General features: G+C 50.7%; 1 protein-coding gene across 6 annotated transcripts in view; it reads right to left on the bottom strand.

Annotated features, from left to right (window-relative positions):
* Positions 1–12,849, bottom strand: part of TSPAN15 (tetraspanin 15) — a 62,086-nt gene extending 49,237 nt beyond the window's left edge. For 2 of the 6 annotated variants that reach the window (XR_010113249.1, XM_014346472.4), the window contains exon 1: positions 12,611–12,845. Coding sequence is in view for 5 of the 6 variants with exons in the window: in XM_014346472.4 (XP_014201958.1) it covers positions 12,611–12,706 (96 nt within the window). In the remaining variant the exon portion in view is untranslated. Of the gene's footprint in view, positions 1–12,610 lie in introns of all 6 variants that reach the window. The other 4 variants (XM_055092930.2, XM_063607713.1, XM_003815927.6 and 1 more) reach the window with 2 other exon arrangements.
* Positions 12,850–13,145: the final 296 nt, after the last annotated feature.

The following is a 13,145-nucleotide window of genomic DNA, read 5'->3' as shown; positions in this document are numbered from 1 at the left end:
GGCCCCTCCCTAATAAGTCCACCTGGTGAGGCAGAAGGGCTTGCATTTTCCTATGGCTGCCCAAACAAATGACCACAAATGGGGTGGCTTAAAACAGAAGTTTAATCTCTCACAGTTCTGGAGGCCAGAGGCCAAGGTGTCTGGTGAGCCATACTCTCTCTGGAGGCTCTAGGGGAGAAGCCCTCTTGCTTCCTCCAGCTTTTAGTGGCTCCCAGAGTTGCTCGGTTTGTCTGCCCCTGTCTGCACACAGAAGGCCGTGTATACTCAGTTTCCTCTGTGTGCCCATGGCCTCCTCTTCTGTCCGTCTCATATCTCCCTCTGCCTTTCTCTTATAAAGGCACTTGACACTGGATTTACGGCACACTCAGGTCATCTAAGATGATTTCATTTCAAGATTTTGAACTGAATTATATCTGCAAAAACCCTTTTTCCAAATAAGGTTACATTCACAGGTTCTAGGACCTAAACATACATATCTTCATACTTTTTTTTTTTTTTTTTTTTTTGAGACGGAGTCTCACTCTGATGCCCAGCTGGAGTGCAGTAGCGCCATCTCAGCTCACTGCAACCTCCACCTCCCAGGTTCAAGCAATTCTCCTGCCTCAGCCTCCCAAGTAACTGGGATTATAGGCATGTGCCACTATGCCCGGCTAATTTTTGTATTTTTAGTAGAGATGGGGTTTCACCATGTTGGCCAGGCTGGTCTCCAACTCCTGACCTCAAGTGATCCACCTGCCTCAGCCTCCCAAAGTGCTGGGATTACAGGTGTGAGCCACCGCACCCGGCCAAGAACATACCTTTTTGATGAGGCCATGACTCAACCCACAACAGAGCTCACCAGTCAGAGTGAGAAATCAAGGCCTCATCCTTCTGCTAACTGGCCCCTAGCTTACCACCATGATCCCAAGCAAGGTCCTCTCCCCTGTCTGGCCCTCTTTCACCATCTGTGAAGTAGAGATAGACCACCACCTGCCACACCTCTCCTATGGGGGCCAGAACTGCAGTTCACTGACCTGGAGATCACAGCCAGCTTTCCAACATGATAATCCTGCATCGAGAGTTCTCAAACTCGAGATATCATTTAAGGAGGAAAAATTATCACAGGCCACCCCACAAGTTTCTGAATCCCTGACTCATAAAACTTAAGACTGATTCTATAGAAACTTATTCTATTTACAGAGGTAACTGCATAGAAACCTTGCCTTTAGAGCACATAAAAGAATGTTTTGAAGATAACCAAAAGGAAAGCAAAATTCTAGAACTCACAGACTCCCCTCCCTCCCACAACATCATCCTGGTTCCCTGCAGGAGAAGCCAGCTCCCATAGTCTCCCACATTCCCAGGCCAGTGGTCTCCACATACCTCCACCAGCCCTTCCTCGCCCACATGGGGCCCTACTGACTCCCCCTGCACTTCTCCCAAACCCCTGAAAGAGTGTTCTCTTTCTTTCTGGGCCTCTCCCAACTGTGTTTGCTAACTTTCCCCAGCTCAGAGAACCTGTCCAGGTCGTAAGAGATGTCAGAAAAAGGTTTCACATTACTCAGGATTCACTGCAGAGAAAGGTGTCCTGGAAATCGCCAGTACCATCAGAATTCCCTTACAGATACCACCCTGAGCTGTGGTTTCGACTCCAGCTGCACATTAGAATCACCCAGGGAAGTTTAAAAATTACAGGTAGGGCCAGGCGCGGTGGCTCATGCCTGTAATCCCAGCACTTTGGGAGGCCGAGGCGGGCAGATCACAAGGTCAGAAGATCAAGACCATCCTGGCTAACACGGTGAAACCCTGTCTCTACTAAAAACACAAAAAATTAGCTGGGCATGATGGTGGGCACCCATAGTCCCAAGCTACTCGGGAGGCTGAGGCAGGAGAATGGCATAAACCTGGGAGGCGGAGTTTGCAGTGAGCCGAGATCGCGCCACTGCACTCCAGCCTGGGCGACAGAGCAAGACTCCATCTCAAAAATAAAATAAACTTAAAAAATAAAATAAAAATAAAAATATTACAGATAAAGCTGGGCACGGTGGCTCACACCCATAATCCCAGCACTTTGGGAAGCGGAAGCAGGTGGATCACTTAAGCCCAGGAGTTCAAGACTAGCCTGGGCAACATGGTGAGACACTACTTCTACAAAAAAAAAAAAAAACTTTAAAATTAGCCAGGTATGGTGGCACATGCCTGTGGTTCTAGCTACTCAGGAGGCTGAGGTGGGAGGATCACTTGAGCCCAGGAGGTCAAGGCTGCAGTGAGCCATGATTGGACCACTGGCTCTGGGTGACAGAGCAAGACCCTGTCATTATAATTTTTTTTTTTTTAATTACGGGTGCCTGGGCCTAGCCCAGACCCACTGAATCAGAGGCTCTGGTAATGGGGGGGTGGTGGCGGGGGGGGATGGTGGACATGTGTTCTTGTGAAATCCTCCCAGGGTAGGAGGCCTTGAGCCATGAAGTCAAGGTCCACTGGCCAAGAAGTTCCTGTCTTTTGACTCTGGGAAGTGACCTAGTCTCGGAATCCTGTGCAGCCTCGGCAGCCAGCACCCCACCCTACTGCACCCAGGGGATGGTCCCAATCTGCCACAGGGTGGGCCAGAGGCTGGCCTCAGCCCACCACCAGCCACACTGTGCCCATGCCTGCACCCAGCACCTGGCACACAGTGAGTGCCCAGAAATGAACACCCTGACCCCAAGCACCCCCACAGTCTCCCCACACTGCACCCAGCACAGCCAGAGAGGTCAGCATGGCCAACCCTCTGGTAGGAGATGGGAAACAGTCTGTGTCACTCATACAAGGTCACAGGCAACATCCTGAGAGGGACTTCCAGTGGCCCCAGGAGTTGGGGGTTCCTGCTCTCCCAGGCAGGAAGCGGGAGGGCTCTGAAGAGGGAAAAACAAGCCCATCTGGGCCAAGGCTGTTTTCCTTCCACCCTCCAGGGAAATACTTGCTTCCCTGCAGGCCCAGATGCAAATGTCTTGGCGAGAAAGTCCCTTTTGGAAAAAATTAAAACCCAACAGGCACCTTTCCCACAGTGAAACAGTTCTTGTCCCAGGAACACATGCAAATGATGGTTCTCACACAAGTTACTTCCCCGCTCAGGGCCTTAGTCTCCTCCTCTATAAAATGGGACAAGGTACACGGGGTCATTCTGAGAATGCAAAGAGATGAAGCAAACTGTGGTGAGACACGTGGCAGACGGCGTCTCCTCCCAGCATCTGCATGAACGGTTACCCAGCCAGATGCCCACTCAGCGCTCTGTGGGCACTGCCTCATCCAAGCCTCACCCCTGTGGGCAGCACAACAGTTATCCCCTCCCAGCAGACAAAAAAACCAAGGCACAGAGAGTTGTCCATGACTTGTCACATGGACCTTCTCCTCACCCGCCAACCAAGAAGTGCTCATCCTCCTCAGCTCTGCTTGGCCTCCAGACCTGGTCTTCCCAGAGGACATTTCTGACCTCAACACTCAGGCCCAAAAAACATTCTGTAGCCCGCCCTCCCTCTCCTAAGACTCATCTCCACTCCTCTCTGCGAGGCCTCCCTGCCCAGCGAAGCCCTCAGAGTCCTCCCAAAGACTCCTCTGTAAAACAGGACAAGACCCCCTGTCCAGCCCAGCTCAAGGGTCACTCTGAGAATCCAAAGAGATGAAGCAAAATGTGGTGGTCAGGCCACCACAGTCAGGCAGGCTAGCTCAGACTGGCCCTTGATGGAACCAGCTCCTCCAGCCAGCTGGTCTGACCCCTTGGGCGTGCATGTGGTCTTTTCCAGGGACTGGGCCCTTCCCACCCCTTAGTTCCTGGGCTAACATGGCACATTGCCAGAGGCAGAGATGGCTGCCACCTTCACAGGCCAACTCTCTAGCTGGGGAAGGTGACACCGTAAGTCTACAGTGTCTCTATGGTGTCTCTTCCTCACCTCCACCAGCCCAGGGGCCTAGCTTGGAGCTGAACAACTCATGCTGACCGAGGGCTGGGACCCCTCAGAGCCTAGCAGGACACTTCTCAGACGGCCTGCCTGGCCCCGCGTGCCTGTTGTGGCCTAGTGCTTCTGACAGTGTGCCATGGTAGCCCAGAAACTAAGGGGTGGGAGGGGCCCAGCCTCTGGAAAAGACCACATGCACGCCCTAGGGGTCAGACCAGCTGGCTGGAGGAGTTAGTTCCATAGCCATCTGTTCTAGGCAGGCTGAGTACCCCCAGGGGCAAAGGAGCCTCCTCTGACAAGACGGATTCCAGAGGTTCTCATCTCATCTCATCTCATCTCATCTCATCTCATCTCCCCAGCTACCCCTGAGCAATGCAAGGCTCCCAGGTGACTCTCCCTCCCTCCGTGGGCAGGGAGCCCTAGAGTCTCCCTCCATTCGTGGGGGGAGGGGGTGCCTAAAGTCTCCCTCCCTCCGTGGGTGGGGGACCCTAGAGTAGGCCCCGTGCTTTGGCACCTCTCATCTCACAGGATCCTCCCCACTGCCCTCTGGGGTACCCACAGAGGAGGCATCTCGGAGGCTCAGAGAGCTGGTCCTTTACCCAGTGTCACACAGAATAGCCAACACCTGATCTAGGTCTCTGGATGGCAAGACCACAGGGCCTGACAATGAAACCTTGCTTCTCAGTCACTCGAACCCCAAACTCTTCACACAGCCAGGCCCCTGCCACCCTCTCCACCCACAGCGCAGCCCTTCCCAGGCTACCTCATCTGCTGCAGCCATGCTTGCGACCTGCCTCAGGGACTTTGCACTCATGGCTCTCTCTGCCTGGGATGCTCTGGACAAGTCTTTATGGCTGGCTCCTTCTCTATTTGAGCTTCAGCTGAAATGTCAGCTCCTCCTAAAGGCTTTCCCTGACCACATCATCGAAAGTGGAAACGCCCATCCCTCCCCACTTGCTCCCTAATTTTCTCCTTAGCACCTATCACAAGTGATATTTATTTACTGCTCTGTCTTCCAAGGCCTGGACTAAACCTGTCTTGTTCATAGTTGCTTCCCACACCTATCACGGTATCACAGTGCCTGGCATTCAGTAGGCATCAAATAACTATTTGTTGACTTAATGAACAAACCAACCAACCAGAGAGCACGGCTGGTTAAGACTGAATGCTCCTGCCTTCCAACAAGAAGTCAATTCAAACCCGTTCACATCTAAAAGTTCTCTCCGGGAAAGGTTGTTTCGTTGTTTTTTGTTTTTTGTTTTTTTGTCTGTTTTGTTTTCCCCCCATCAACCTCTTCTGACCAGACTTACCCAGAAAACATCTTTCCCCTGTGTAGAGCCAGTTGGTACAGAAATTTCATTATCAGTCCCTTATCAGGTTGACCGTGAGCCCCACCCCAGGGTGGCACTGTGAGTCACCTGGGAAGAAAGGCCTCCGGGCAGGAGGGCAGGTGGTTATTCCTGCTTCTCCAGGAACCAACCCAAAGGCAGCAAGGTCCAGTCCTACGACATAAAGCAATTCCTCTATTAAAGCGGGGAACGAGACCATGTACAAAGTCTAGGTTAAGAGCGAAGGACACTTCTCAGGGCCTTAGTTTGCTCATCTATAAAATGAAGGTGTTGGAAGGTTCTCCAAACCCCTGGCAGGGCTGCAGCCCTGATTCTCTGGATTTTAAAGGCTCTGTGGCCAGACTGGGGGAGGGGAGGACCTCTCTGTGCCCGAGGCCTGAGCCCAGTCTGATGCTATGAGATCATCTCTGACAGCCCGTTAGGCACGGCTGGCCACTTCTCCAATATGAAGGCTGCCCCACTTTCAGCTTCACTATTTGAGTTTCACTATTTGGAATGCTTACCTAGAGCCAGAAAATGAACTTTGCTCGACAAATCAAACACAATAAGAAAGATAATTAAAGAAATAAAATGTCTACATATATGTACAAGATGTCCAGATGGATGTTTACCAACATATAACAGTGGCTGAATCCCAGTGGTAGAATCAAAGGGGACTTTTGCTGTTTTCGTTGTACTTTCCCGAATGGCTTGAATTTTTTAAGCTATGCGCATGTGTTATTTTCACAAAAATAATAAAGCTCTTCTCGAAAGTAAAAATCTCCTCCTGGAAACTGTCTCCAGAGAAGTGCTTTCTTTTTGGCCTGGCTTCACCTAGTGCTTCACTGGGAGGCCAGGGACGTGGCCTCTTTCAGAAAGGTTATCTTCTACCCTCACCCTGAGACCAGGGAGAAACATACATGGCGCCTGGAAAGGTCATGGGGGCCCGAGGAAGAAACTGGAGTCAGGCAGCCTGGATCTGGTCTTGGCCTGTCACTGACTTGCTGTGGGCTTTCAGGCAACTCACTTCTCTTCAGGCCTCTGATTTCTTATCGGTAAATTTAAAAGGCTGCACTAGAGGTGTCTTTAACAGCCCTTCTCATTCTTAAGTCTATGGCTCTTGAGCAGCAAGGCTAGAGAGGAAGGCAGGAAAAGAACGACTAATCCATGACTAGTTGATGGAGTGTTCGTCATGTGCCAGGCACCACTCTAAGCTCTTCAGATGTATTAATCCATTTAATCTGCTTAGCAACTCTTCAGGTAGGTTAGGTGCATGGAAGTTATGTCTAGGCCACTTAACCTTTAAGTGTCAGAGCTGGGATTTGAACCCAGGCAACCTGGTACACAGCCCACACTCTTAACCATTAAACTATAAGAAATGTAAGAAATCACAGGCCAAGCTCTAATAAGCAGGTTCTTCCTTGGAGAAAGCCCAGAAAGAGTTCCTATTGCCTCTGGCATTTGCTGCCTCCACCCCTACCCACCCTCAGCTCCTCCCTACTTGCCCCCAACTCCCACCAAGTCCTTTTCTTCCTGATTAGTCAACACTCCCCAGCCATGACACCTTTACCCACTTGAAAGTCCTACCCTGTTATCAAGGAAACAGGCTTGGTGCTCTGTGGAGAGTCCATAGCACCATGATCAGCCCTGCCCACTTTGCAAAGTCAAGGCCTCAGTAGACCTGACCACTGCGGGTTACACCCCCAGCCAGGCCTCTGCCCCAAGTTGGATCCTCGCCTTGTAGGTGCAAGTGGGACTCAATCACCATCATGCAACAAGCCTCCCCTGAGCACCTACTGTGTGCACAGGCCCCAGGGGCAGCATTCAGAGGAGGATATGGATGAACTACAATCCTGACCTCTGGGAGCCCACAGTCCAGCAAGGAAAAGCAGTCCTGTAAGCGGATCTCTAAGATACCCCGTGGGCAGTGCTAAAATTAGAGGTGTGTCCCCAATGGGCTGAGGGCGCATGTGTCAGAATGATTCACCCTGTGTGGTGGGAAAAGGAGGCTCTAAGTGCCTCAGCGTGAGCTCATTTCTCCCGCAGACATCCCCATGACTTACTGGAAGGGCCAAGGAGCACCTGCCTGAGGACGCAGGGACCTGGGGTACATGCCAGCTCTGCCAAGTGAGCCTCAAACACACCCTTTTGCAGCCCCAAAGTTCCCTGCTGAAAACAAGAGGGCCCTGAGTGTGGGACAGATAACCATAAGTGGTTTAGGGGCATACCTATCATAGGGACTTACAGACTGAGCTTTCCTCGTTCAATGCCCTTTCGACCCCTTCGACTGCATCAAGGAGCGGGTCTCAGTTTGGGTGCTAGTTTGTCTTTCAGCCCCTCAAGCACTTGCCAACCTACCTTTTGAACAGAGACGGTAGGCATCAGGGTCACAGCCTTCAGCACCCATGACATCCAGCTAGGATTTAGTATCATTGTTTTGTTTTCCCTGTACTGTATTTATTTTAAACCTTTACCTGCTATTTATGATGGGGGTCTTGGTTTCCCATTCATAATACTGATATAAAGCCTCCTTTTAAGAATAAATTTAAAGGCGTGCACATTCAGGGCAACTTGAACCTATGTGCCTGGAAAATAAAAAATATATACTTTAAAAAAGGGAAAAAAAGGAAAAGAAATTTAAGTTTAAAAAGGAAGTTTAGGCTGGATGCAGTGACTCACTCCTGTAATCCCAGCACTTTGGGAGGCCCAGGCTGGTGGATCATTTGAGGTCAGGAGGTCGAGACAGTCTGGTCAACATGGTAGAACCCCGTCTCTACCAAAAATACAAAAATTAGCCCAGCGTGGTAGTAGGCGCCTGTAGTCCTAGCTACTCGGGAGGCTGAGGCAGAAGAATCGCTTGAGCCTGGAAGGCAGAGGCTGCAGTGAGCCAAGATCACACCACTGTACTCCAGTCTAGGTGAAAGAGCGAGGCTCTGTCTCAAAAAAAAAAAAAAAGTAAGTAAATTTAAATAAACATATTAAGTAAATAATATTACAATTGGTATCACCTCTATATAGGACAATTTAATAACATCAAAATGTTAAATGCACATACAAAAACAGGCAAAGCTATTCTATACTGCTAGATAATCCAGTGGTGATCACCCCCAAAGGTAAGAGATAGTGCCTAGAAGAGGGCTTGAGGGGTATCTGCCTTCTGCTATCCATTCTGCTGGTTGACCTGGGGGCTCAGTGTACAGGTGTGTTCACTTTGTGAAAACTCATCAAGCTGTATATACTGATGGCAGGTGCGTGTCTGCATGTATAACATATATTCATATACCCCTTAACTCAACAACCCCACTCCTAGAAATTACTCCGCAGACATATACACCCGTGCAAAATGACACATTCAGAGATACTCACTGTGTCACTGTTCTCAGTGAAAGAAAGAAAGGAAGAAAGAAAGAGACGGAGGGAGGGAGAGAGAGAGGGGGGGGAGAGAGAGAGAGAGAGAGAAAGAAAGAAAGAAAGAGAAAGAAAGAAAGAGAGAGAGAGACAAGAAAGAAAGAAAGAGAAAGAAAGAGAGGGAAAGAAAGACTGGGAACAACCTAAGAGTTCCCCAGCTGGGGACTATTAAATAAATAAGGCATAGCCTAGAGTGGAATCTATGCAGCCAACACACAGAATGAGGCAGCTCCTAGCAGATCTCCATAATTCACGTGGATTTAAACTTCAGTGAAAGAGGGGCTACATACGTAGTTCTGTGTATACTGTGCTACCTTATTTTAAATATACATATGTTTGTCCTAGGACATCCTTTGACTACGATAGCTCAGAAAAGAGTGACAGGAAACTGATAACAAAGGCCTCCTCTGGACTGGGCAGGCCAGGAGAGAGGGGTAGGAGGGGAGGCTTGTCACTAACCACTACCCTTTCTTTTTTTTTTTTTTTTTTTGAGACTGTCACCAGGCTGGAATGCAGTGGCACTATCTAGGCTCACTGCAACCTCCGCTTCCCGGGTTCTAGCGATTCTCCACCTCAGCCCTCGCTGTAGCTGAAACTACAGGCACACGCCACCACACCCAGCTAATTTTTGTATTTTTAGTAAAGACGGGGTTCCGCCATGTTGGCCAGGACGGTCTTGATCTCTTAACCTCACGATCCGCCCGCCTCAGCCTCCCAAAGTGCTGGGATTACACCTCACCCGGCCTTACCCTTTTCTACTTCTAAATTTTGTAACAAGCCCATGCATGCATTTCTATCAGTAGTAATTTATTTTTTATTTTTTATTTTCTGCAACAGAGTCTCATGCAGGCTGGAGTGCAGTGGCACAATCTCAACTCACTTCAACCTCCGTCTCCTGAGCTCAGGTGATCCTCCTACCTCAGCCTCCCAAGTAGCTGTGACTACAGGTGCATGCCACCACGCCCAGCTAATTTTTGTATTTTTAGTAGAGACAGAGTTTCACCATGTTGCCCAGGCTGGTCTCGAACTCCCAGGTTCAAGCAATCTGCCCATCTTGGCCTTCCAAAGTGCTAGGATTACAGGCATGAGCCACAATGCCTGGTCAATAGTAATTTTTTTTTTTTTTAAACCGAGTCTTACACTGTCACCCAACTACAGTGCCGTGGCACGATGTCAGCTCACTGCAACCTCCACCTCCTGGGTTCAAACAATTCTCATGCTTCAGTCTCCCGAGTAGCTGGGATTACAGGCACACACCACCACACCTGGCTAATTTTTGTATTTTTAGTAGAGATGGGGTTTCACCATGTTAGCCAGGCTGGTCTCAAACTCCAGACCTCGGGTGATCCTCCCGCCTCAGTCTCCCAAAATGCTGGGATTACAAGCATGAGCCACCGGGCCCGGCCCCAGTAGTAATTTTTAAAGTAAGCAAAAAGTCTTACAGAAGGTACAAGGCTGTCATAAAACTTATGGCCCTCCAGACCTAAAAACTGAGATGCAAATTGCTAGCAGTTTGGACTTACAAAGCAAGTAAACCTTCCCTCAACCCCAGAGATGGCACCAGAGATGGCACCAGAGATAATAGGCTTTCCTGTAAATGGTTTCCAAATAACAGTAAACCTGGTCCAGGACAGATTACTTACTCACACTGGGCCCTGCCCTGCAGTCAAACTCTGGCACCTGGAGCTGCTCTGGCAGAGTTGGCAGGTGGCTGAGTTCTTGGCATGGGTGTGGAGACTTTTAAACAGAAATACTTCCAGGGATGGGAGTTAAGGATTTGGTAAGGCAACCTCAGTCGGCAGAGGAGGGATTCCAAGTTCTGAGAACCACCCTGCCCAAGAGAAGCAAGGCAAGGGCCATTGGGTGGACTTCTCTGGGGGCTGCAAAGGACAGTGACAGAACAAAGCCTTAAAAATTAGAGTTCGGTTTTATTTAACTGCATGAGGTATGTTTGTACTGCACTGATTTTGCTCATATGTCACTCTTTCCCCCTATCACTAATCCTAAAACAATTCAGTGAGGTACAGGGCAGAGATTCACTTATTCATTTTATAGATGAGAAAATGGAAGTGTGAGGAGGTAGAGAGACTGGTTTGTGATTATATATCTGGGGAAGGGGTGAAGCCCAAAATACAACTCCATCTTCCTACCTCCCCACCTATCAACCTTAGGCTCTTTCAACTCTGATCTACAGAGAGAAGGGCTCACAGACCACACAAGGGGCAGGCACAGAAATCCTGGGGACTTAGGGGACCTATGAGACCATCTAGGGCAGCAGTTTTCAATACTGACTGCACACTAGAATTACCTTAATTCTAGTAAGTAATTTACTACAATTAAGCTTATGTAAATTTAAATAAATACCTATGCCAGGGCACAAGAATCTGTAGATTCTGATGCAACCGCTGATTTATAGCTCAAATCACCCCCACTCCCATCCCACATATGACCTTCTGTCTCCCTAGAGCTTCCACCAACAGGTCCTTGCTCCATCCTCCACCCCCCAAACATACTGTTCATCTCTCCTCCACATTACCTAGAGTCAGAGAATTGGATTGGAAACTGGCCTCAGACTAGTTTTCTAGATGGAAAAGTCAATGAACAGTTCTGAGGCCCAAAACAGGAAAGTGACTTGCCTAAGATATCCATAAGTCAGTAACAGAGCTGAATCTGGATCTCCGATTACCAGGCGAGGCCCCACCCACAAAGGGGTCACAGGGAAAGCCATTCCTGATGGCAAATCCAGCAGCTCCTGCTAGCAGAAGAGACCCAGCAAGGGGCTAAGGAGGACACCAGGGGAGAGTGTGTGTATTTGGTGGGAATGGGGTGTCAGTGACCACCCTGGGTCCCTGGGCAAGTCTGCTCTTGTGGCATACTGCAGGCAGAGAGCGATTCTGGAGTGACAGGGGCGGAGCTGGCCTATAGGAAGATATCCTCATCTCTAGAATAGGGCCCAGCCTAATATGAAACGCCCTTACAGAAACCCAATCTCTTGGGGCAGCTTACACCACAGGTGTCCAAATTCCCTGCCCACGATAGTAATAATGTCTCACACTTCTTGAGCTCTTCACTAGGCACCGTACCCGGCCTATTTCATGTAATCTCCGCGAGCATCCTACGAGTTGAATATAATTACTGTGTCCATTTACAGATGAGGAAACCATGGCCGAGAGGGATGAAGTAACTTCCCCAAGATCACTCAGCAAGTGCTCATTTCAGAAACGCACAAACTGAAATTGGAACGATACAGAGATTAGCAATGTTTTAAATAAAAAATAAAATATAAAATAAAAGACCACACGGAGCGACGGAATTCAAAGCTTTGTTCATGTCTAAACACTACCATCCTGCCCCCTAACAAGGCAGAGGAGGAGGTAAAGCCCAGCGACAGCGGAAACTGAGCACCTAGGTGTGCAGGAGACGTCGTCTGGTGGACTTCTCCTCGCCACGCAGGAGGCACGCGCATCCACCAAAGAGGAAACCAAGACGGAGCGGGGAAGCGTCTCGCTCAGGGGCATCAGCAAGTAACTAGCAGGGACCAGACCCGGAATCCAGGTCTCCCAACCCCGACTGCAAAGCCTAACTACTTAAGCTCCACAGGCCGATGCAGAGGCAGTCAGTCCTACCGGGTAGGCGTGGTGGGCGCGGCCAGCGCGTTCACCTCGGCCTAGCCAGCCGGCCAGCGGACGCACAGCGGGCAAACCGCCCAGCCGGTGCACACAGGTGAGCCAGGTGGCACTCGGTCGGTCGACAACCGGCTCTAACACTCCCGAAAGGGCGGCTGAAAATTCAGGCTGAGCTCTGGCCGCCCGAATGTGAGGTAGAAAGACAAGGAGTCCGCGCGCGCTCACCCGCGCACTCCCTGGAGCGGCTAAGTGTGGACCCAACCCCGGGCCAGTGAGGGGGCGGCCGGATTGTGGGTCCCCACCCCCATCCCCGGGCCCTACTGGGGTCACTCACCCAGAACACGGTGGAGTAGATGATAAGTGAAAACTTGAGCCAGAGGTAAGAGAAGCGCGCGCAGTAGCGCACCTGCTCCGAGTCCCCGCGCGGCATCCTGGGCGCTCCCCGCGCGGGTTACGGGGGCTCCGGGGCTCTCCGGCTCGGTCCCTCAGCCAGCGCTCGTGGCCCCACCTGCGGCTGCCGGGCTACCAGCCCCGCCACCGGCGTTCTCTCCGGGACTGACACTGGAGCGCGGCAATCACAGCCCCAGCCGGGAAGCCTGCCAGCCCTGGCGGCCAATGGGAGGCCGCGGCGGCCCAGCCTCTGGGAGGGGGCGGGCCAGGGGCGGGGCTGCTGCCCTGGGCCCTAGAGGGGACCAAGAAGGGATGGGAGGGGGAGACGGTCTTGCAAATGAGCTCGCGTGCAACTCTGGAAACGCCTGTGCTAACGCAGGGGCGTGGGAGAGGGGAACCAGAGGTGCTCTAGGGAGAGAGCGAGCGTGCCTAATCGGGGTACATAGAAATGCAAGCTTTCCTCTTGTCAAGAGGGAAAA

This window comes from Pan paniscus, chromosome 8 (genome assembly GCF_029289425.2).
Source record: "Pan paniscus chromosome 8, NHGRI_mPanPan1-v2.0_pri, whole genome shotgun sequence".
Lineage (NCBI taxonomy): Eukaryota > Metazoa > Chordata > Mammalia > Primates > Hominidae > Pan > Pan paniscus.
The sequence above is the reverse complement of the archived record's forward strand: the minus strand, read 5'-3'. Positions and strand labels throughout refer to the sequence as shown.